Source organism: Typopeltis vanoorti, chromosome 4 (assembly GCF_054136105.1).
Source record: "Typopeltis vanoorti isolate ZY-2024b chromosome 4, IOZ_Tvanoo_1.0, whole genome shotgun sequence".
Taxonomy (NCBI): Eukaryota; Metazoa; Arthropoda; class Arachnida; order Uropygi; family Thelyphonidae; genus Typopeltis; species Typopeltis vanoorti.
In genome coordinates, this window is record NC_143552.1 from 5,906,470 (window position 1) to 5,933,184 (window position 26,715).

Below are 26,715 nucleotides of genomic sequence, written 5' to 3' on the forward strand. Positions count from 1 at the left end.
TAAGTGACCATACCACCTGAAATAAGCTCTGCTAACGCATTCTTGGATGCTGACAATGTCAAGTTCGTTCCTAATATCCTCATTTTTAATATGATATTGCCATTGATGCCATCTGTTCACGCCTCTAATCTTTCTCAGGACTCTCATATCTGTGGTCTCTAGTCTTTGGTCAAGTGTTTTACTTCTCACCCAGCTCTCAGATCCATAAGTTAAAACTGGTTTGAATACTGTCTTGTATACAGCTAATTTAGTGTTCCGACTAATTTCTTTCTTATTCCATATGAATTTATTCAATTGACTTCCCACCATACCAGCTTTACTGATTCTGTTGTCTATTTCTATATTTAATTTACCATCTTCAGTAAAAATCGTGCCTAAGTATCTGAAATGTTTTACTTGTTCCACAGGTTCTCCATTCACAACACAGTTGAAATTTTCAATGATTCTGCCTATTTTCATTGTCTTTGTCTTTTTATTGCTGACCTTCATACCATATCTATTACAACAGCTATTCAATTTAGTCAGAGAATCTTGCAGACTTGTAGCGGATTTATTTAGAAGTATAACATCATCCGCATAAAGCAAAGAGCTGACATTAACATATCCAATTTTGATATCAGGTTTAATACCACATTCCTTCATAATGTGATCCATATAGATAATGAATAACAGAGGGGATAATGTACATCCTTGTCTCACACCAGATTTAACATTAAACCATCTTCCTGTACTTCCTTTCATTTCTAACTGCTGACTTACAACTCAGATAAAGACTAAGTATTGCTTGATATAATGCCCCATTGACACCATATAACTGCAGCGTATTGAATAGCTTCTCTCTTGGCACCTTGTCATATGCCTTTTCGAAATCGACAAAACTTAAATACAGATCTTTGTTATATTCCCATGCTTTCTCGACTATTTGTTGTAAAGTGAAGATCTGATCCTGACAGCCTCTATTTGGGTTGAATCCAGCTTGTTCTTCACCAAGCTTTTCTTCCACAATTCTTCTCAACTATTTCTCAAGTATACTTGCATAGATCTTGCCAGGAACACTCAGTAGGGAAATACCTCTGTAATTCTCACATAATTTTTTATTTCCCTTTTTATATATGGGTACTATGAGAGCTCTACTCCAATCATCGGGAATTCGTCCCTCTGTCCAGGCTTTCTGAACTATGAAGTGCATCCACTGTAAGACTCTTATACCACCATACTTCAGCATTTCTGGTCGAATATCATCTACTCCTGCCGCCTTTCCACATTTCAAGCCTTTGATGGCTTTTTCTACTTCAAGTATGGATATGTAATCCTGACTGCATGCCTGGTCAGTGTTTTTTATCACTGTGCTGTCATCACTGCTTGTTTCATTTAGCAGTTTTTCAAAGTAATTACTCCATACTTCAAGGATATCTTTTTCTCCTGTTTTCATGTCACCTTTATCATCTCTAATTCCTTTTACAGCACTCTTTCCTCCATTCCTAAGCTTCTTCAACAACCTCCAGAATATTTTGCCACCTTCTTGATATTTATTTTCTATATTCTTGCCAAAGTCCTCCCATGACTTTTGTTTAGCTAGTTTTACACACTGTTTAGCTTTCTTACATTTGGCTCTGTATTCTGTAAGAGTAAAAGCTGACTTATTTGCCAGGAACTTTTGAAATGCTTTCTTCTTTTCCTTCACTGCCTCTTTAACTTCCTGTGTCCACCAGGGAGTTCTGATTTTTTTATCCTTGCACACAACCTCACCACATGCCTCTGTGGCAGAATCAATCAATGTTTTCTTCAGAGTTTTCCACTGAATCTCCAAGGTTTGATTCCTGTACTCAAACTCTTTCATTTTTTCTTCAATAATCTTTGTGTATTTTAGTCTACAGTTCACATCTGAGAGCTGCTCAATATTTATTCGCTTTAAAACTTTCTTACATGTTATTCTTTTCAAAATGAAATTCAATTTTATCCTGCTCAAGACTGAATAGTGATCACTTCCAATTTCAAATCCTCTGTACACTCTGGTGTCCTGCACTAGGGAAAAAACATCACTATCAACAATAACATAGTCAGTGAGACTTTTCTTATTCCTAGCCTCTTCTCTCCATGTGAATTTGTGCACATCTGATATCAAAATTGGAGATGTTAATGTCAGCTCTTTGCTTTATATGGATGATGTTATACTTCTAAATAAATCCGCTACAAGTCTGCAAGATTCCCTAACTAAATTGAACAACTGTTGTAATAGATATGGTATGAAGGTCAGAAATAACAAGACAAATACAATGAAAATAGAAGCTTTGAAAATATCAGTTGCATCCTGAATGGAGAATCTATAGAACAAGTAAAACATTTCAGCTACTTAAGCACAATTTTTAAATTTTTAATGGAAATGGTACATTAAATATGGAAATAGACAACAGAATCAACAAAGCTGGTATGGTAGTAAGTCAAGTGAATAAATTTCTATGGAAGAAGAAGGAAATTAGTCAAAACACTAAATTAGCTGTATACATTACAGTGTTCAAACCAATTTTAACTTATGGATCTGAGAGCTGGGTTAAAAGTAAAACAAAACACTTGTCTAAAGACTAGAGACTGCAGATATGAGAGTCCTGAGAAAGATTAGACCTGAACAATTTCCATCAGTGGCAACATCATATTAAAAATGAGGATATTAGGAAAGAACTTAACATTGTTATCATCCAGTAATGTGTTATCGGAGCTAATTTTAGGTGGTGTGGTCACTTAAACAGAATGGGAGATGAATGATTAGCAAAACAAGTGTTCTCTATCAGGTTGGCAGGAAAAAGACCCAGAGGACGACCAAGATATAGGTGGATTAATACAGTAAAAAGTGCCTTAGAAGATAGAAATATAAAATCTGATAATGTTAGAGTCTTGACATGTAACAGATTGATTTGGAGGAAAATTGTAGATAGGAAGTTAGTAATGATGTAAATTTTCTTGTAGTACTATCATATCCTATACATCCCTTAAGGGTACATGTACGGAATTTGATGATGATGCAGTTTAGATGTATCTATTCATATGCATTACTTAAAAACAAGTGGATATTATTTTTGGGATATTTCATCAGTGTTTTTTGTGCTATGCTTCAATAATAGTAGCTGCCATAACTCATTTTCCAATATATTATTACCTGACCCACTGCTGTTTAACGTTCACATTTTGCTCAGTATACTGCAAGATTTTTTAGCATGCAGTATTATTATTATTAAGGGAGACCTCCAGGGAAGCAGGAACTCGTCTAGGGAGGCCCCATACTACATGCTCCAGCTATCATACTTGTTCTTGAATTCATTCACACTGGTTGACTCACAACATCCAATGGCAATCTATTCCAATCATGCACCACCCTATGAGAGAAAAATCTAGCCCTCACCCCCCTTCTTAGCAGCATTCATTCTCAGCTTCCAAGATTGCCCTCTTGTCCTTAAGACACTCTCAGTAAATTAAAAAATTCCATCAACTGAATGACCTATATGACCATTTCAGAAGTTTTTAAGTGTCAATCATATCACCCCCCCCTCTTTCTCCTGTTTTCTATTGTCTGTAGTCTACAAATTCTCAATCTATCTTCATAATCAGTATTCCAGAATCCTGATATCATTTTTAACACTTTCCTTTGCATTCTCTCCAATATATCAGAATCACAACAGAAACCAGGAGACCAGACCTGCGCACAATAGTCCAAGTGATGTCTTATCAACGCCTTGTAGAGAGGCAAAACGACATCCTTATCTTACATGTGAAAGTTCATTTTAACATTGCATTTATCTTTTCAGTTCTATTTGCAATCTTTGCTGCCTGTCCCCTGAACTTCAGCTTCCTATCTGCTAACACTTCAAGATCCCTAGCCTCATCAGTTTCTTCAAGCATTATCCTACAAATCTAATACTACATTGGATACCTAATCATGCCGAAGCGCATGACTTTACTTTTACTGACATTGAGCTGACATCCATTTTCCCATGTCCACAGTTCTAGCCTTTATGTTGGAGGTTTAATGGATTTTTTTACAACACTCAGAATGAATTAAATTAGAATTTAATACTTCTATATTTCGTCCTAGTCACTAGGACATCTACGGGGATTACAAAAACAATTAATGTAACGTGCACACAAAAACTTACAATACTAAGCCCAACCACGTGGGTGACACTAAAGTCCTATCTAGGTGGAGCGCCCTCTAAGGACGGTAGTAGGTGGCCTGGAATGTAAGGTGGGACCTCTGGTGATGAGTGTTTCCCAAATCTTCAGAAGCTTAATGCAACCGTATTTGTTAAGATTTGGTTGGTTTCTGAGAGCTGCTGCTGCTGCTTCTAAGAAAAGTCTCTCTTTCTTGAATTTGCTGTGGTGGAGCATGGTGGTTTTTTTCCCATGATACTCTGTGGGTGGTGTCCAAAACATGGTCAGCCAAGCCTGAATGGCCATAGTTGTGTTTAACGATCTGCCTGTCTGTCCAAAGTACGCAAGCTTACAGGAACATGTTCCTGTAAGCTTGCGTAAGAATAAAATCCCAGGCCTCACGATAAAGTTCTATCTCTAGACCATCAGGCCCTGGGGATTTTCTTGTCTGGCATTCTTTATAGGCTGTGGTAACTTCAGATGCTGTAATGGGTCTGTCAAGCCCATCTTGGATATGAACAGGAAAGCCATTAATGTTTCAAGTGTTATAATTTCCAACAGTACTATTGTCTTCAAACAGATTTTTGTAGTGTTTTTGAAAGGAATTCTCGTGGAAAGGCTCAGACGTTGGTTATTCATTTTTTACTAAATGATTTAAGGAAATTACAACGTCAACTAGGATATACATTAAAATAAATTTTAATATACTTCAATATTTCGGCAACGCCACGTTGCCGTTTTTGAAAGGAGTCAAGGATGTCTTTAGTGGTGGACATGTCTTCTCCATCAATGCAGATTTGAGTGATAGTCCTCTCTTTGTGAAATTTTGCAAATTGTCTATTGAAGAATGCAGCTGAAGAGCTATCTGCTAAGTGCTGTTGTATTCTTATCTTAAAATTTCTTCTACTTGTTTCTGCCTTTCAGCTCTATCTCTATGTTAATGTTTCTAATGATGTTGCTACATTCTATACCATTGCGTTGGTTTGTTACAAACCAGCTTCTCTCTTTATACAGATCTTTCAACTTTTTCCTTTTGAGGAAAGCCTGTTCCTTTCCCCATTCCATCATATTCTGCTTTACTGCTTGTTTGAAGTTTAACCACATATCCCAATTCCAGGTAACATTATTCCAATTCAAACAGAGGGTCTGGAATTTAGTTGTAAAGATCATTGGAAAATTTGGTGGAAGTCGTCATGGTCCAGAAGAGATCCCTACTTTTTCCATGCAGTGGAACTTAAGTATAACTGAATAATGATCTCACATGTTAATGTCAAGATGTTTTATCTGAATTATCCTATTTATAAGGAAAGAAGAGATATAAATTCGATCAATATGAGTACCAATACATTCATGTATGAGTATGCCTGGAGATTAGGATTGCGAATCTCCATATGGCTACTAGTTGAGCATTGTCAAGACATGTTTTTAACTGTGCATATTCCACTTTTCCCACTCCTAGGGTGTTCTCCTATTTTGTCTAATGTGGGGTTTTCAATACAATTCCAGTCTCCAACTGCTATGATGTAGTGGGCACCATATAAATATGGCTCCAATTCCTGGAAGAATTTTCGTCTAACTGTTCCATTGGATGGAGCATAAACATTTATAAACCTTATTACACATCTTGAGTATTTCCAATCTATTGTCAAGATTCTCCCTTCTGCATCCCTTTGGATATTACAGAATGACCCAAGGAGGGGGGGGGGAGGCAAGAATAAGAACTCCTACTCCAGCCCTGTTAAATCTTCCAAAGCTCCAATAAGAAAGAAGTGGATATCTATCTGTTAAACTTTTTATATCTTTATATCTGCAGAAGTATGTTTCTTGGAGAAACAAAAACCTCATGTTATGGTGTAATATAAGTTTTCATATAGGTTCTTGTTTAATTTGCCTATGGAATCCTCGTACAATTTAATGAGGCAATGTAGAAAGGAGATGCTATGATTATTTGAAGTGTCACTGGTAGGTCTGTAACTTCTAAATTTTGGATGAACCCCGATGAGGTCTTCAGTCTATGAAGGAGCAATTTTTTCTTCCAATCTGCTTGTAAACTGTTTTCCAGTTTTTTACAGTTGCTTTCCATTACTTCAATTTCATGGCTATCATTTTTGATTTGGAAGCTAGTTATTTTCTTTTCATGTAGATGATAACTGTACTGAGAAAACTTTGAATCAGTAAACTTTATTATATTTTCTTTGATTGTATATCTTTCTTTCTCTTAATTAGCATGAGTTGGATCTTCATAATCCATAAACTCTTCTGAGCCTGAAGAATTTTCATTTGATGATCCACAGTCTTCTCCATCTTGACTTTTTTTTTTATTACTTCTTTTACTTTTAGTTGTTTTTATTTTTTATTTTTTTTTGTTTATCTTCAATTTTTTTTATTAATCCATCTTTCCTTTTTGATGATCTTGTCTGCATATTAAGTTCTTTCAGTTGTCTTACTTGTTTTTCCGTTTCTTCTCTGGTTTCTCTTTGTAGAACAGTTGAATGTTTTTGCATTTCATTGTGTACCTGTTCAGTTGTTATTTTAGGTTCATTATTGGTAATTTCAACTGATGTTTCATCAGTATTTGAAAAGTTGCTCCTGCATATCTGGAATTTTGGGCTAGTTTCTAACTTATTTGGTTGTGCACTTTTTGTGATTTTACCAAGTGTAGTTTGCTTTAAAGCGCCGTCTTTACTAGACTGAATTGGAAGATCCAGGAACTCTTCATTATGCGTCTGATATATATGGTGTTCTAATTGACTCTACAGGGGTTCCCACTCCTTCCGCAAAAGTTCTAAGCGGACAGGTGCTAACACGGTGTTCAGAACTTTTGCATTTCTGACAGGGATTGAGGCACTGATTAGCGATATGTCCGATCTCCATGCAGTTGAAACATTTAGATTTGGGACAGTTACCACCTAAGTGATCATATGAACCGCAACGCAGGCATTGATGTTGTACTCTGGGATAGTTTACCATAACTCGAGTTATACTGATGTTGACAAAATTTGGTATGTGCGTCTTCATATCCATTGTGAAGGTGACATCACCAGAAAACTAATTTGGATCCTCACTTCACCAACCCTTTCATATATTACTAATCTTACTCCATTTCGAAAATATCTGTATAAGAATTTCATTACTATTTTCTATATATTCCATTGGAAATCTTTCGATTTTTACTGTTTTTACCTGGCTCCCGACCATTACAGGAATAATTGTGCTACCTTCGAAAGTAAAACCCTGTACTAGTTTGTCCTTTGTTTTCACATCTTTAACTACAATTAAATATTTCCCTCTGCCATAAGGAGTGAAAGAATAGATCTTGTTTGCACCGACTATCTCTTTTAAAACCTTAGTTACCTATCTCGCTTCTTCACATCTGGGAATTTCAATTCCTAGAGTTTGCACCCTTGGAGGAATTGGTACCATTATCTCAAGTGGGAAAAAGACTATAACCTCTGCATTTAATTGGAAGAAAAGAAAAACTTTCAGTCATAAGATTGAGAATAAAATAATCCCATGACACAGAAATAACTCGACACCACCAGCAAATCTAACAGATAAGCTTAGGCGTTGATGGTTATTCATGACTTATTTTTCACGGTATTAACAACACCACAAACACTTTTATCAACAAAGATGTTTTATGAACGCTAATATTTCGCTGATTTTCAACTCAGCATCATCAGAGCACAACACACATGTAAACGCGACAGTGAGTGAGTGAAACAATATAATTGCAAAAGACAAAAGATCTAAAGTCCTATTTTTAGCGCCCTCTAACGAAAAAAAAAAACCAGCAGTTATCCAGGAGTTTTTCTTAGGATAACCGTCTCCCAAATTTTTGGAAAATTAATGCAACCATATTTGTTAAGGTTGGAAGAATTCTCCAAAGCCATTGCTGACTCAAAATATAATCTTTCAGATCTATAACGACTCCTAAATAGCAAATTCGTTTTCCTCCATCTAATCCTGTGTGAAGGAGTGTCCAAAGCGTGGTCTGCCAGTCCCGACTTGCCATAGTAATAGTAGCGAATGTATCTTTCATGTTCTTCCAGGCAGATGTTCACTGATCTTCCTGTTTGCCCATAATAGGCCAAGTCACAGTCACATGGAACTTCATACACTCCTGGGTGTGCTAAAGGGTGAAGTTTATCCTTTGGCGAGCAGATCAGAGTTGCCAGCTTGACATGAGATTTGAAGGTGGTGCGAAGGCCATGTTTCAACAATACTTTGGCTATCTTTTCCGATGTACCTCTGATATAGGGAATAGAAATGGTCATGTTGTATTCTTGTGTATTAGGGGAGGGCAGAGTAATGGGCCTATGTAGTATTTTATCTATTTTGTAGGGATTGTAGCTGTTGGCTAAGAACGTATGGCGCAGGTACTGGAGTTCAGTGGTCAGAGCTGTATCATTAGAACAAATGGCTCTGGCTCTGTGTGTAAGTGTTTTTAAAATGCCATACTGTTGGACTGGATGATGATGTGATTGTTTATGTAGGTATCTTCCTGTGTGTGTAGGCTTTCTGTAAATAGAAAAAGATAGTGATCCATCTGAAAGGCGGGTGACTAATGTGTCAAGAAATGGTAAACAGTTATTTGATTCTTTTTCTACTGTGAAGTGAATTTTGGGGTGTTGGCTGTTTAGGTAGGTGACAAAAGCATCCAAAGTGTCTTGTCCATGGGGCCAGATGGCAAACACATCATCTACATAGCGCAACCACACTTGTGGCTTGTATGTAGCTGTGGTAAGTACTTTGTTTTCAAAGTGTTCCATGTAAAAATTTGCTAACGGGGGGAGAGAGGGGGGAACCCATAGCAGTACCATTAATCTGTTTGTAGAATTCCCCCCCCCCCCATGTAAAGTAACCTGCATTCATGGTATTTTGAAATAATTCAAAAATATCTGGGGGAAATTTAGACTTGATTAAATCAAGAGTGTCTATAAGTAGTACATTGGTAAATAGGGAGGTGACATCGAAACTAACCATTATGTCTGAATTTTTTAGGATTAGATTTTTAACCAGTGTTTTGAAATGGATTGAATTTTTCACAAAAGTAGAGGAGTTGCCAGTGAGAGGGGCAAGCGACTTAGCTAAATGCCGGGCCAGTTTATATGTGGGACTATCTATGCTATCAACTATGGGGCGTAGGGGAATATTAGTTTTGTGGATTTTTGGTAATCCATAAATATGGGGTGTTTTAACATGAATTGGTTTTATTTTCCTGATGATTTCTTTGGGCCATGATGTCACTTTTTTCAGTAATTTTCGGACTTTTTTCTTTTGCGACATCGTAGGGTCTCGATGTATAATTTGATACGTGGAACTGTCACATATGAGATCTTGCATTTTTCTGTTATACTCTTCTTTATTCATGATAACTGTTGCATTTCCTTTATCGGCTTTTGTAATAATATTTTTATTATTATATAACTTTTTTAGGGCAGTTATTTGCTTACGTGGCATATTGCTTTTTGGAGGCTTAGCCTTGTTTATAATACTTGCTATGTCTAGTGGCACGTTATTGGCCATTGCTGGCGGAAGATCGTGGATACCCCGTTCTACTTTCATCATAATTTCGAGTTTAGGAATTTGTTTGGGCGCGACGGCAAAGTTATGTCCTAAACTGAGAGCGTTCTTGGCTTCTTCAGTGAGTGTTTCCGACGATAGGTTTACGACCACGTGGTCTCGTCGAAGTTGCGGTCGGGACTTCGTATGTTGGCGCTGTTGTAGTAGTTCAAATTTCTTTAGGTGCTTGCTTTTAACTTTTGTGAATTCTTTTTTTTGCTGCAACTTCGGAGATCTGCTGTAGGACAGTCCATATGAAGTTCCATGTGACTGTGACTTGGCCTATTATGGGCAAACAGGAAGATCAGTGAACATCTGCCTGGAAGAACATGAAAGATACATTCGCTACTATTACTATGGCAAGTCGGGACTGGCAGACCATGCTTTGGACACTCCTTTACACAGGATTAGATGGAGGAAAACGAATTTGCTATTTAGGAGTCGTTATAGATCTGAAAGATTATTTTTTGAGTCAGCAATGGCTTTGGAGAATTCGCCCAACCTTAACAAATATGGTTGCATTAATTTGCCAAAAATTTGGGAGACGGTTATCCTAAGAAAAACTCCTGGATAACTGCTGTTTTTTTTTTGTTTTTTTTTTTTCCCGTTAGAGGGCGCCAAAAATAGGACTTTAGATCTTTTGTCTTTTGCAATTATATTGTTTCACTCACTCACTGTCGCGTTTACATGTGTGTTGTGTTCTGATGATGCTGAGTTGAAAATCAGCGAAATATTAGCGTTAATAAAACATCTTTGTTGATAAAAGTGTTTGTGGTGTTGTTAATACCGTGAAAAATAAGTCATGAACCACCAGCAAATGTTTGTTTGAGCTACTGTAAATGGCAGCCATGATACCGCTAAAAGTAATCCTGTAATGCAGATACTAACTGCACTACCAGCAATCCTGATATTTATTAAAAGAAACCAGTGCTAGTGGGGACGAAACCACCACTAGCACTAGTAAAATAAATTAAAGTGAAAAACAAACGGAAGAAAACCAAAGTACTTACTTTGCCAGAAACCGAGATCTCGTCAGTGGGAGCCTTCAACGTTATTCGAGGTCTCATCACTGGGAGCCAGAACCCGAAGTGATACCAAGGTTGAATTAATGCAGAAGTCATATTTCCATATACAAGTAGCCAAAAGGTGTCACACCTTATTACTGAAATACTTTAGATTAGAGATAGATGGTGAAAGCTTTTCTACTTGGTTATACTATCAAGTAGAAATGCCAAGACGTGCAAACTTTGTTTGCTTGCACTAGGATAAAGGATGAAACCAGGAATATTATTTCTTGGCATCTTTAATTTAACATATATTAGCAGATTCTAAAAACAGTTGTTCTCTTCTAAATTTACTGTGATGGAGCAATTGGAAAAAGAAAACATCATGTCCTAACAATAAATTTAGAAGAGAAAGACTGTTTTTAGAATATGCTGCTACTCTTAAAAATCAGCCTCCTCCTCCTTCTTCTTCTTCAGCTGCTCTCATTTCTTTATGCTGTCACTGTTTCTGATGTGTCTTCTCCACTGATTTCTACTGTAGACTGCATTTTTGTCCAGGTTTTTCTCCTTCAGATCTTCCTCTACATTATCTTTCCACCTCTTCTTTGATCTTTCTCCTCCTCCTTGTATTTCCATCATCATGATTCTTCATCTATTATATTTTTTATCTCATCTCATCTTCCTTTCACCCTCGTTTACCTTGCGGTGTCGAGGGTTTATTAATCATCAGACCTCAAACCGTTCAAAGGATAAGGTGGTCAGCCGTATGCCCGGTGTATCCTATGTTCGTAGTGTTGAGTTCTCAAGGCCAGTTTGCCTGTTTTCTGGGATGAAAGCAGGCAAACCGGCTGTTTCCCCAGGATAAACTGGGGAAAAAACCCTACTGTCCATGCCCAAGACTGGCTAACTTAGCTATGGCTGAGGAAGATCCTTCAACTCCTCACATCACCAACGGGAATCGAACCAAGGACACTCCTTCCCCAGGCATATGGTTGTGAAGTGCACAGCCACTAGGCTAACCGCATAGACATATTTTTTATTTCACCTCATATGTCCATACCATCTTAATCATGCTTCTTATATTTTGTTTGTAATTGCAGTCACTTTTACAGTACCTCTGATGTGTTCTTTCCTCATCTGATCTTTCCTTGTTACTTCACACAGCCATTGAAGCATCCTCATTTCTGTAGCACTAAACTTGCTTTGATTGGACTTCTTCATAGGCAGTGTCTCCATTCAGAGCCAGTCCAAGATAATTTTGTGTCCCAGGTGGACTCCGTTTGTGCTGCCCCTAAGTTTTTTTTTAAATACTTAAGTCCTTTCTAATTGTGTAAGTATAAGTATATTTTCAAATTATTAATAATTTTATAACTTCATTATTTATATTTTTATTCACTCAGATATACTACATAAAAAAGAAACAAATAAAAATGATTACAAACAAAAATTATTGATTTTACACTCTAATTAATTTAATCAATTACATGTGTATTTTTTCCTTGATTTTAAATCTGCAAAAGGTTTATTCTTACACTAATGTCTGTTTTGTCTATTAACAGCATTTTTAATAAATAACAAGGCTAAAGAATTTAATCTCTCACTTCCCATTGGCGATCGCAAATATGTGTGATAAGTTTTAATTTGCTAAAACTTCTTTCATCTGTTGCTACCATTTTTTTTTTTAATATTTATTTTTTATGTTGAACCCATACATAAGCGGTTGGTTGATCAACCTGTAGTACATAAGTACGTGTATGGGTAGTGAATTGGGAAAGGAGGAACTTGTTTACATTTGACTTAAATGACTGTAAATTGTATTTCTTGGGAATACAACAGGAGGGAGACTGTTCCACAATACAGCAATTGCAGGGATGAAGGAGGAGGAAAAGAAACTTGTTCTGTTTGTTTCTAGGTGCACTGTGAAAGGATGTTGAGCAGTAGCTGTACGTGTTCCAATGAACTTAGTACTGAGTGGAGGAATTATTGATGTTATTTCAGATGAGCATTTCCCATGGAATTATTTGTAGAATATACATATTACAGAAACCAAACGTCTATGCGAAAGTGAGGGGGAGTAAGTTAGTAAGAGATGGGTCATTAATAAGTCTAATTGCTCTCCTCTGTATCTTCCTCGAGATGTGTTCTTCTGTACATCAAATAGTCCATTTGAGATATTATGCCTCAAATCTTGTATACGTGATCGGATGTTCTGCCCTCTTGCTGAAGAAAGTATTCATTAGAGCCATTTAAATGTAATAGCGAACTCTATTATTCTTAAAAGGGGAAGTCGCCGCTAGCAGGATTTGTAGTGTGTAGTGTTCATGAAAGTTCCAGATAAGATAAGTGTTATTTTCAGTTATCGTTGATAAATTTACTTTAATATTGCGTAGTTTTGTTTGCCTTGCATATCTTAGTGCGTCTGTTTGTGTGTTTTTGGTGTTTATAATTTATAATTTGATAAAATACGTTACTAGTAAGTATGGCTCCAGTACGAAGGAAAATGGCGGCCAGTAATGATGGTTTGCCATCTTCTTTCAAGAACGGTAATGTAAAGGAGATGATTCAGTGTACTATCTGCGAAATGTACGCTTTGCGGAGTGCGGTCAGAGTGTGGTTAGATGATAATAAAGGAGTGAATGTGTTTAGAAAATGTAGGGAGAATGAGGAATTGAAATGTATTTCGGATCGTTAGTGTGATATTTTTGTCAAACTTCAGAATGAAGAAAATAGGGATATGACAAGAAACGGTGAGGTTGTACCAGAGAATTGTGAGAGTGTGAATGATAGTATTAATGGTTTTACAGAGAATAAAAAAGATGAGATATATGCAATGAGTGAGATCGCATTGTTGAATGGTGCAATACAAAGGGCAAAACAACAGCTAGAGCATATGAGCAAAAGTCGACTGAATGAACCAACCAATAATAAAAAGTATCACAGGAAAAATAGGCGTATGAGTGTGAACACGAACAAAATGAAGGATAGAGTGCTGTATAGAGACTCGTTACTACGAGGTGTGTTAGTAGAGGATTTGACAAAATCGTATCAACCTCGTGCGACCATAAAGGATGTTGTAACTGAGTCTATTAGAGAGCAAAAGGAAAGGGTGAAAGAAATGATTGTTGTGGCAGGTACGAATGATTTGAAAGGAGATAAAATGGAAATGATAGAAGACCTGAATGAATTGTTTGAGGTAGCAAAAGAAAAGAGTGAGAGATGTAGAATGATTAGTCTTTTGCCACAGTATGACAGTGAAATGTTTAAAAGCAGGGCCATAATGGCAAATGACTTTATGCATGGGTTATGTATGACGAGTGGTGTGTAATTTGTGGATGTGTGGAGTGAGTTCGATGGGCGAAAGGATCTATATAAGATGGATGGCTTGCATTTAAATGGTTACGGTGTAAGGAGACTTGAGAAAGTGTTGCTGAATGTAGTGGATGTGCAAATTCAGGGAAACTAGATTTATTAAGTGGGGGGGGGTAGATATACAGTCCTTAGGGAGGCAGTTGAATGTATGAATGAATATAATATGCCCGAGCGAATAAGGACAACAAATCAGAGTGGGATAGTTAATATAAGGCATTAAGATAGGCTTGGGGCTAATGGGGGTCTTAAATTCATGTACACTAATGCTAGGAGTATTAGGAACAAGAAGAAGAGTTTTTGGCCATGGTTGGCACTTCCAGACCACAGGTTATTGGTATTAGTGAATCATTGCTGACTGTAGATGATATAGCTAGTGGGATTGAATGTGATGGGTATAGTGTGTTCAGGAATGACAGGGAGAATAAAATGGGGGGAGAAGGAGCATTGTTGATGATAGCTGATGAGCTACAGCCAAGGAGAATAGAAGTTGAATTGCAGGATAGAGAAAAGAGCACATTTGAGGCCATTTGGTGTGAGATTATGGCTAGCAGAACTAAATATACAATTGGCTGCTGCTATAGACCAGATGATGGGAAAGATGGTGGTGACAGTATGCACAAGCAAATAGAAGAAATGAGTGGAAGGAGGGTAATTATTATGGGAGATTTCAACTACGATCGGATTGATTGGAGTGAAGAGAGGACACACGGGAGGAAGGAATTGGATTTTATGCGGTTATTAAAGGATAACTATCTGCGACAGCATGTAATGGAAAATACTAGGGGTCAGAGAGTGCTTAACCTAGTAATTACATCTGAGGATTTGGCTGTAACAAATATGACCACATTGCCACCAATTGGTGAGAGTGATCATAGCGTCTTGACTTGCGAGGTGGCTAAAGGTGTGGAATTTTCAATTAAGACAGGGTGGTACATGTGGAATTATCAGGCTGGAAAGTATGACAAACTTAGGAATTTGAGTGGTTCAGTGCCATGGCATGTACAACTGCAAGGACTAGAAGTTGATAGTGCATGGGAGGCAGTTAAGAAGTGTTTGCATGAAGCAATGGCTGACTGTATACCTACAGTCCGAATAATAAATCAAGTAGGGGTTAAATGGATGAATAACACCATTAAGCTTGAGCAGCAAAAAAAGAAACAACTATGGAGGGAATTTAAGGAGAAAGGTGACCGGCAGGCACATGAACGGTATAAAGCGCCGGCCAGAAGGGTAACAAGTGTGGTAAAGCAAAAAAAAGGATTACGAAAGAACATTGGCCATGCAGGCTAAAGAGAATCCTAAACAGTTTTTTAGATGTGTAGCAAGTAAAAGGAAAAATGTACATGGCAGAATGATTTTAAAGAATGCCGATGGTAGGGAGGTAACTGAATCAGTTGATATAGTTGAGTTACTCAGTGAGCACTTTGCAAGTATATATCATCCAGGTAGTGACATTTTGCAGAAACAAATAAATCAGTAGATTATATGGGAATTGTGATGAATGAAGTGGAGGTTAGTAGTCTATTGCATAACCTCAATGTCAATAAATCCGTGGGATTGGATGGTATACCAGCTCGTGTCGTACGAGAAGCAGCTAAAGAATCGTCACTACCCTTGACCATTTTGTTTAATTTGAGTCTCGGGTCTGGGTTAGTCCCGAGGGGGTGGAAAGAGGGGAAAATAGTTCCACTGCATAAAGGTGGTTCCAAGACTGCTGTTGTAAATTACCGACCGATTAGCATATCAGGAATCATTGTCAAGGTCTTGGAGAAATTAGTCAAGAAAAGAATACAGGATTGGATGGATGAAAAAGGGATATTGTATGGGGGACAACATGGTTTAGTGAAGGGTAGATCATGCCTCAGTAACTTGCTCATGTTTTATAACACAGTGACGGCTGAACTGGATAGGGGTAATGGGTTTACAGTGATACTACTGGACCATGCCAAGGCCTTTGACAGGATACCACATGGAACCCTAATCAGTAAACTGGAGCAGATGGGGATAGATATAGGGTTGGTGAGATGGATTGGAGGGTGGTTGAAGGAGAGATACCAGAGAGTGGTTTATGCAGGAGTGGAGTCTAAAAGACGGCTTGTGACTAGTGGTGTGCTGCAGGGCTCTGTTCTTGTACCACTGCTTTTCAATTTGTTCATCAATGATATAGGAAAGGATTTGTGAGGAAGTGTTCACTTGTTTGCTGATGATGCAAAGTTGGGTAGAGCAATTGTGAGTGCACAGGATGTCAAAAATTTACAGGATGATTTGGATAGTTTTGAGGACTGGGCTAGAACAAATGGATGTCAATTTAATGTGGCAAAGTGTAACGTTATGCATTTCGGGGTGAAATGCATAACCTTATGCATTGGTGGAACCGTACTCCAGGAGATTGATGAGGCCAGGGATTTGGGAGTGTTGGTGGATACGGAATTGAAGTTTAGAGGGCACATTGCAAAAGTGACTAAATCAGCTCATCAAATCACTTGGCTTCTTAAAAATACTTTAACATGCAGTGACAAACAAGTTGTTGTTCCTCTGTATCGAGCCTTGATAAGACCCCATCTGGACTACTGTGCCCAGTTATGGGCATCAGGGTTTCTTCGTGATGGGGGGAGGAAGTGGAGAGGATCCAGAGACGAGTGACCAAGATGTTAGCAGGTCTGTGGAATGAACCTTATGAGAAAAGTTTGAAAATTTGTGGGTTGGAAAAATTGGTCGATAGGCAGAAAAGGGGTGATATGATTGATACATTCAAATTACTGAAGGGTTTCTATAAGATCGATCCAGAAGATATTTTTGAAAATATGACTGGTGGTGGGAGGACTAGGGGCCATGCATGGAAGCTTGGCAAGAGCGTGGTTGACAAGGGAGTTAGAGCTAGGTGTTTTACTTGGAGAGTGGTAAATGAGTGGAATAAGCTTCCAGAGTCTGTTGTGGGTGCTACGACTGTGAATGAGTTCAAGGCAAGGTATGATAGATACTGTGTCAATGTCGAATAGTTGTTCTTGACATGATGTTAGGGCCTCCCTCGATGAGTCAGTTGACTCCTTGGAGTTGCCCAGAACAATAATAATAATAAAAACCTTTCTGATTCGTTTCCCATATCCCATGACCTCCATGTATTCTCTCACACTGATCATCACCCACAATAATCACATTTTCCTCTTCCTTCAATCCTTACATCACTCCATCCATTTGTGTCTAGAATGCTTCCTTTTCTTCATCTGTAGATCCAACATGTGGGGCATACACACTAATCAAATTAACTATATAATTTTCATAGTTTAATTTCACGTACATAATTTTGTCATTTCTATTAATTACTTCCACCCCACATTCTTTCATTTCATTACACAATATAATTCCCATTCCAATTCTTCCCATCTCTTATTCTCCACTATAGAATAGCTTGTAACCATCTCCCAGTTCTCCCATAGTGAAGAATTTTTCTCTCATCTCCCAGTTCTTTTGCTTTGTTACCTCACCGCCTAGTTTCTTGCACACAAAACATGTCCACTCTTCTTCTTTTCATGAAATCTGCTAACTTTCTACCTCTACCAATCATACTTCCCACATTCAGTGAGGCACCCCTCAGTCTCTTAGGAGCTAGCTTCTTTAGCTGCACCCACTCTTGATGCAGTAGCCCTTGTCCTTGTATCACAGATGTAGGACAACATATCTGTGTCACCTACAGGGTACCTTAAAAATCAGCCTAATTTAAATAAATATGGTTGCATAAAACTTCCCAGAATTTGAGAAATGCTAATACTTCAAGATTCCAGTTTACATCCTAGGCTGCTGACTGGTGTCTATAGAGAGTGCCCCATCTAATTAGGATTCCAGTCTTTCTTCTGCATGTTTCAGTTAGTTTTGTGCGTGTTACAACAAGTCTCATTTTGGAACCTACAGTTACTGACGAACTGTAGGTTCCATAATCTCATCGCAATACCTTTGGACTGTTAAGGAACTGTTTCTGATAAAATAGAGATCAGTATGGCCACCTATACTTATTCCAGCCCATACCATCAAGCTCCCACCTTGATGTTGGGGTCTTTCACGAACAAACTGTGGATTATTTCTTGTTCCACTTTCACGGCATATCAAGATACGTCGGTTATCTTATCTGGTTGCAGGCTGAATCTGGACTCTTCACTAAAAAGTACACGAGCCCAATCCTCATTTGTCCAGTTGCAGTGTTCCTGTGCCCAAATTCTTCTGGCTCTTTTGTGATTTGCAGTAAGCAAACCATTGGTGTTTGAGCATATAAACCTATGCATGAAGATAATTTCAAACATTTCCCGTCTCCAGAAAGCGATTCCAATGTTGCGAAATTACACTTTGAGGTATACAACAACCTTCAGCGACAACGTGGTGCATTTGTCCAGCTTCTAATCGACCAATGGCTCTCCAAGCCATGGATTCCAGGATATCATGTTGCTCTGCCATTTTTAACAAAATAATGGGTGGTAGGTGACACAAGTTTACCATTGAAGTGATAATTATGCACTTATGTAACTGAATGCAACAAGCCACGCTTTTATACCCCCCCACATACTAACATGGCTAAGACACGTTTCAACAAGTCTTAACATGATTTTGTATGCAGTTGCATATTATACACTGTTGTATATTAAGAACATTTTTAAATAAATGTGTTACATTTGTAAATTATTTTTATAACTATAATTTACAAGAAAACCAAAATATCTCCTAAGTTTTGAGCAGTATATTACTTGGGTTAATGTATTAAATAGATTAAATTAGTATTTAAAAAATTTTAAGTGTGTAAAACTGTGAATTGCTGAAAAATTTTAGCAAAGAAATAAAGTAATATTAACAGTTCCATTTGTACATGATTTTTCTTGTTTTTAATATATATATATATATATATATTGCCTAATGTGTTTATAGTTCAAAATATGATTTCCAGGAACGAGTGAAACATAGTTTGAGGATTAGTCGCATTCAGTTTTTTGGTGATTATCTCTGTGGTATCCCAACACCTTACCTTGAGTTTGATGTAGGAAACAAAAAATTTATATCTTTAGTAACAGAGATATTAGATGACTCTGCAGAATCAGGACAAGAAGCTATGTGGGATTTTGTGAGTAATTTTTGATTATCTGACACAAAAAGAATGATAACTTTCAGAGTGAGAAAATGTTTATGTATAAAGAAAAAATGTTATGCTTGTCTATTTTTATCATTATGACTAGTTTTAGTCCTTTGCAGTGCACTTGATCAAGTGGAATCTTATGGAGGTGTTGATAAGTGGATTGTTCTTCTGGTTGGCTGAGCATTGGTATATCTGCTCTCCATCCAGTCCAACAGGCTGTTTGGAATCCACTGTGGCTTGGATGCTTGTCTTTAAATGTATAATTTTTGTTATTTGGTTTGAGACCACCTTGCTTATTAGATGCTTTTTAGTGGTTTGTAAACCTAGTATGTTTAGTAGCCCAACCAGAATACTAAAAAAAAAAAAAAAAAGATCATCTAACCTTTCATGAGAGATTCACAAAAATACAGATGCATGCCCACACATATGTATGCTTTAAATCATGCAAATCATTTTTGCAATGACAGTTGCAAGAACCATTCACCAAGTTCATTTGAGCCCTGTCATCCAGTTGGTTGTGTGTTGGTCTGACACATCCTATGAGTTAAACTGATTGATTGTTTATATCTAGACCTATTAAAGATGATTTTTAATATCACCTTCTATATAATAGGTCTAAATATGGTGGTGCTTTTCTTGGTGAAAAGCACAACTATCTTGTTTATTGTAAGCCTGAAGAAGTTGAAAACACTGATGGCATCTTTGGTCTCTATAACATGAGTCCCTATTCTACCATTCAACGCCTTTTTAACACTTGATGTGAGTGATGCTCTTAGACGACATTTCAAATATTCTGTAGTGACTCAAAACCTCTTCCATTCATGAATACAGCAGTAAAGTAGTTCTGGTGACAAATGTCTCAATTTAGCAGACTGAACTTGATTGTAACTCCTTAGCGGCCTTCCTGATTTGCTGTCACATAATCCTTCTGCAGCCTCTTTTACCAGACTTTTCCTGAAGGAAGGCCCTGGCATTGTGACAGACTTCTGGTTGTACTCTATGAACATATAAATATATGTAAACATAGCATAAACAAACTTCACATAGGCATTCAGATCAAATCATATGGCCTATCTTCAGTGTGACCATTATAGTAGTCTTTAAACATGGAAAAAAAACAGTTTTGCATTCACTTCACCACCATTCAGAGTATAAATCACACCTTCACCTGCTGTTTTTGATTGAATTTCAGATAGCTGCTACATCAAACACTACATCTTAACTGTCCACAGCACTCTCCATATCTTCTTGAATCCCTTCTGTTTTTCAGTTTTTGTGATTTAAGGTTTCCTTGTTCCATTCTAACTTATCTTCTATCTTTACCACACCCCTAATTCTGAGAATCACAGCTGACTTCTTTGAGTTCCACTGATCAGTCTTGAAGGTAAGCTCTAGAAACCAAACATGGAACTTTTTTCAAGCTGCTTCAGGCCTCCAATAACCAAGATAGTGGTCTCACACTGGACATTCAGATATATTCAAGCCGGTGGTGGAATTTGAACCCACAACTTGTTGGTTGGATAGTGAGTGTGCTATTTGCTTTAGCCAACCAGGCATACAACCTTAACACTTACCTGACATTCTAGATCTCGTCTTATCTAGTTGTAAAATGGATAAGACAACTGGGCAAGTTTCATCTCCTAAATAGATGAAACTTGTATTTTTTCCATGGCTATGTTAAAAATTGATTGCCTTGATCACATTAGAGAAATTATTCTTGTTAGAATAGCATCCTTCATTACACAATGAAAATTTCTGCCTAATATCCAAACACTTAGTTTTACCATATGTGTGCCAAGGCAGTCTAAGAAAAATTTATCATATTACAACTGATAGCAACTAAAACTCCTGCATCATTCTCTGTCTGCGACGATTACATGAAATCTTGCTTGAAGAGAGTTAAATGAAGTTAACTTGCCTCGCTTGTGTAAATGGAGTTATTTACATGATTTGGATTTATGGCCACTGAGTGCAGCTTCTTCCATCTGTCTCGCATTCAGAAGCACCACAGTAACAACACCTGAAGACAAAGCCACCCTCCAGGCATCATTCCTACTCAGCTTCTGCATACATAGGAGTGGAGAAGGCTAACTTAAGTGGCATTCACATATGAATGTGAATGTGAATGCCATCATATGGCATTCACATTCACTGTGCAGATCAGACATCTTACTCCTGACAAAAACCAAAATTGCAGTTGCATCCTCTACTGTCCAAATTGCATACTTCACTGCAAGGGTGGCACCTGTGCCATTGTCAGATGTGATGTTGCTTGCCAGAGAATGGCTAATTTATTATTATTATACGGGTATCACCAAAGATTCCAGACTCTTTGTGGGAAATCTCATTTTATACACATCAAAATCTATCGTACGTCTCCTTAAACTCATTCACTGTCAGTGTACTCGCAACTAATTTTGGCAATTCATTACTCTTATTCATTGCTTTTCATGCAAACAATCTAGTTTGCACATCCTTACTAACCACACTCTTACTCAATTTCCATTGATGGTCACCCCCTAGTTCTCTATTTGTTGCATAATTACCTTTGTGCCATTCTTATAAAACCCCTTTAATAGCTTATAATTCTACCACTGTGCTGTTGCTGCTTGTTTCATTTTTCATTCTTTCAAAGTAATTACTTTAGACTTCCAGAATATCTTTATTTTCAGTTTTAATGTTTCCTTTATCATCTGTGATTCCTTTTATAGCACTTACTCTTTAGACTGTTTCTAAGCTTTCTCAATAGCTTGCAAAATATTTTGCCATGTAGCTGATATATATTTTTTATATATGCAGTAATTTAGTCAACTGGAACAGGAATATAAAGTAATATAAAATCAGATAACATTAAGAGTGTAGTGCACTTCCTTCCTTTTGCTTTCAAGTTATAATCATGATCTCTTTCTGTGTTTACTGTTTGAGTGTTTGAATTAAATGTACCAAATTAGTTTTAAGTAATTTTGTAATCTTGTTCATGAAATTAATATTCATGATCTTTTTTTCTTTAAGTCTTTGGTCAGCACTTTAACTTTTGCTTATTCCTTATCTCCCTTAATTGTTAGTATTCTTATATTTAGAGTGATGATGACAATATCGATATTGAAGAAGTTATTGATGACAGAGGAGAAATTCATCTAGTGGCAACACTTGAAGGACACGAAGACAGTGAATTGAAAACTTTGTGGACACGGAAAGAGCTATTAAAAAGAACCAAAGCCCAACAAGATAAACATAAAGCACAGATTCAGGTATGTCTTTGCCTGGTTTTAATACAATGTAATGTAAAAATGTTAATTTGTTCTGAAGTTGCCAAGAAATTATATTCTTTTAATCTCTTATCCTAGTGTAAGCAAATGAAGTTTGTGCGTGAAGTATCTTCAGGTGTAAATGTTGTTTGCTTACACTTTGATAAGGGATTAAATAAGAATTTCTTGGAAACTAATTTATATTATAACTGAGTAAAAACAACTTTCAAAATTGTTCTGAAGGTTACAGCACATGTTGAAAACCTGAATAAGTAAAATGGTGATTATGATGGATTTTTGAGATATATGTTAATTTCAAATGATAAATAAAGTTAAATAGGTTCTGCTTATGACAGAAAAACTTTAAGAAAAGGTTATTCATTATCCTATCAAGTACATAAATATACATGTGTAATGGTATGAATACAATGTGAGAACAGTATTACATACCCATTATGAATTTGTAATGCTCTACTAGTACATAGTTGCAGTCTGTACTACTGCAGCTTTTTTTTTTTTTTTTTTTAATCAGTTTATGTTATGCAATATCAATCTTGGATTTTTCCATTGTATAAGCATAAGACTTATTAGCATTCATTATTGTTGCATGTCTTCGATCCAAATTGCCAGTAATTTTTTTTTTCAATTTTTCAATTAATGTGTTGATTTTTTGGAAGTGATTGGGGATTGCATTGCACTGAATTTTTCATGTGTTGCATACTGCAAACTTTGTTTTTATAATATTTCAAACAGTCAATTCATTAATTTCATAAGCATGTCCAATGCTTATGAACTTATTATCTTTTTCATGTTGTTTAATAATCAACATCAGTATCCATAGTTATCATGCCAATCTTTTCACCACTGTGATACATGTATTTTCATCACTTTTATGTTTCATAGACATGCTTGGAGTTTATATCTTGCTTTCAATTAGTACTACACAGGTTCACTAACAAGACACTCAAGATAGAAATAAACAAATGGCAATGACACTATCAGCTGTGTGGCCGCTTACTAGTCTAAGATGAAATACCTCAACCACCTATCTATGAATCCATATAAATCAAGGACTTACTGTATTTTAATATATATATGTTCAGACACCCCTGCTATTTGAAGTTATGGAACATTCCAGAACATTTGTTAATAACATAAAAACTGGTGTACAGATACTAGGAAGCAGTATTTCATCGTAGCAATTGAATACAGGTGGTATGGCAACACAATGTGAACTCGGTGACTTTGAGAGAGGTGTCATCCTGAGCTGTCACATTGGTGGCCTGTTCATATGTGCCACTGTTGGAATGTCCCACCTAACTGACTGCTCCAATTATGTCGGTTTGTTAAACTTATTCTTACCTCTTAATATTCCATTATTCTTCGTTAGTTGTTGATTGATACTCATCTGAATATAAAGAAATTTGTATTATACTGCACAATCCTATATTCAGATTAGTCTAAATAATATAGAGGAATCTACCATAAACTATAGTTATATTATCACTTTATCTTCAGGCCGAGGTTATTATTAGCCTTTGAGGGTTCCACAAAGGTCCAATTAATTTTATGAGCGGTGCAATGAAGGAAAATCAGGCAAACACCATGTTTAACTCAAAAAGAAAACATTTAATGTAGAATCGTACAACATATACATCCAAGTATAACTATCTGCAAAAAGTTATCCAATTAAAATTTACAAGAATTCATATTCGGATATTAGTAACTTCTCAATTAGGTTTGAGGATTATGACTAATGTTAACCCTTCTTATTTCTTTCACATATTTCTCTCTATCCAGTTAGATGTATTTTATCATAAATATATTAGCTCAGTTTAAAGTATTCAGAATAATTACAATCCATAAATTATCAAACATACATTTATCAGTTCTTTATGTTCAGTCAATCAAGTTGAAAATAGTTCTTAAAAGTTTGACCTTCCAGATGTTACAATAATTAATCTTATGACAGGCTACACTTTATTCTTTCTCAGTCAGCTAACATTTAATAGAACAACATGACACTTATTATTTCGAGGGGAAAGTACTTCAGTACATCTAACATTCGACCATTAATTGACATAACACCACAGCTAAGATTTAAATGTATCCAACGGAGTTAACAGTTATTGTTTCACAGGTTACAGAAAGGACAACTCTTACCTGGTTACTGCTTCTACACATCGAATTCGCAAAGGCACATTTGAAATTCTTGTAGACTTTTACTTTATGGCTACACAATTCTAAAGAAATCTTCCACTATAATAACTGAATTATAGACACAGAAATATACAAGTCTTGATGCGCTAGGTTTCAGTTATCTACTAATTCCTTATTATCTTCTATGTATTAACTTTGGCTCTGCACTATTCTTCCACGAACCACTTGCAAAATATTGTAATATCAGAACTCCTATAGAAGTAATTCACGATGCCTATTAATTCCCGGTCCTTTCGTAGTCGATTTACGGTATATATCCCTTCTCTTCTGCTGATCTCTGTGCTGTCCCTAGGGCTTCTCCTTACTTTTTACTTTTGTTTTCTAATCCTCCAAGTTCTCTTTTTCCTGCCAAAATCCAGTTTTAAAGTTCAGCTTATATCCTGACTTTTCTCATCATACACAGTAGCTCACGCTCTCCGCACAAGCTAACTAAAAATAAACTTCGTTTTTCCGTTATTAGCCAATCAAATCCTATTAGTAGAATTCCATAAATTTACTTTCACTTACAGAGATAGTAAAAAAAATATATATCACAGTTCATATAAAGTACATTTAAATTTATATACACACAGTTTCTTATAATAAATTTTACAGAATAAAGTAATTAAAATGAATGACATTTTTATATAGTCTTTTTATTACTATTACATATCCTAAGATTATATAATTAATTAATAACAAACAAAACTCAAAGCATTTATATGAATAACATATTACAAGCAAGAGACTAACAACAAATAATATTTACAAGTCTTGCTTATGACATGGTGGATTATGTTACATATGAATGAAGTATTATAATTTACAAAATACTTTCATTCACAATTTAACAAAGGCCTACTCTTTCTCTAAAAAATTTTTTTTCACATAAGATCCATTGGTGGAGGAATCAGACTTCTTATATCCTTCTTGAGTTCTTATGTAGTATCTAGTTTGAACAAAGCCAGATTTGTTATCATGTTTGATATTTTTATTTCTCTCTACCTTTCCTCTTGGTTCTTTGCTGTTTCTAACACAAGGAAATATTTGTTCTCTATGCTTATTGTGAGGTAAGGTCTTTTCAAGGTGGAAACTCTGTTCTCTGTTACTAGCAATTTGTCTTACGCCTTGGTAATCCGTTCTTTTGGTATTCCTTCCATGATTACTCATTCCCTTATAATTCCATTGACTTCCCACATTTCTAGTTCTACTGTGTAAGGTAGTTGGCAAAATTAACTTCAACTGTTAGTTGATTTTCAGTGCCAACATCTGATTCAGGTATGGATATTTGTTGTAGTGATGGTTCATCAGTATAAAGTTTAGTTTAAGGCTGATAAAGTACATCAGAATTTTCAACACTATCCTTTTCAGTTGGTTTACCTACAGATGATTGTACCTTAGTAGGAGGTCCCGATTCATTTGGTAAATAAAACTTTTTTTGTCTGTCTCCTTGTTCCATCATATATATAATTACTATTTCTTCTGATGCTTCTTTTCCTGTTCATGAGGGATATTTCCATTTTAGAAAAATCACAGGAGAATCGATACCTTTCCAAGAAATTTGTTCGTAATATAATGTGGTAGCTTAAGTTGGATGTTGAGGGGATAACAAGCAAATCCTACCAGACACATAGTCTAAATTCTGGTCGGTAAATTCTTGTGTGAACTTTTTCATAAGCTATGAAGTTTGAGTCTGAGAGAGTAGTAATTCTCACAGGTTCCCTCAGTTTGACAATGTTCTTCCATAAGTTGTGTTTTATGCTTAAGAAATAGTCCATTCTGATGGTTGAGACATTGCATCCTGTATCTAATAAAATGCTATACTTAGAGCCTAGGATATCTCCTCGAATTCTCATCAATTGTTCATTTAAATTGGGAGGTTTCTGAATTCTATTATACTTTCTGTGAAGTATGTGTCCAAATTTTGAATCCCATCTGTTGTTAGAGTAATTTCTTTTGTTATAGAAACAATTCCTGGCAAAATATCCAACGTTTTGCAACTATAACATTTGGGAGGATCTCTATGTTTTCTCTCTCTGTCTGAGGTTGAGGGACAATAGGCATCTGTTGT

At 36.4% G+C, this 26,715-nt stretch overlaps 1 protein-coding gene across 1 annotated transcript in view; it reads left to right on the forward strand.

Annotated features, from left to right (window-relative positions):
* LOC150107087 (telomerase-binding protein EST1A-like) overlaps nucleotides 1-26,715 on the forward strand; it is a 330,605-nt gene that overhangs the window by 201,620 nt on the left and 102,270 nt on the right. Inside the window, exons 14-15 of the mRNA XM_090390990.1 lie at nucleotides 19,012-19,185; nucleotides 22,278-22,448. Coding sequence (XP_090247116.1) covers nucleotides 19,012-19,185; nucleotides 22,278-22,448 — 345 coding nt within the window. The remainder of the gene's footprint in view (nucleotides 1-19,011; nucleotides 19,186-22,277; nucleotides 22,449-26,715) is intronic.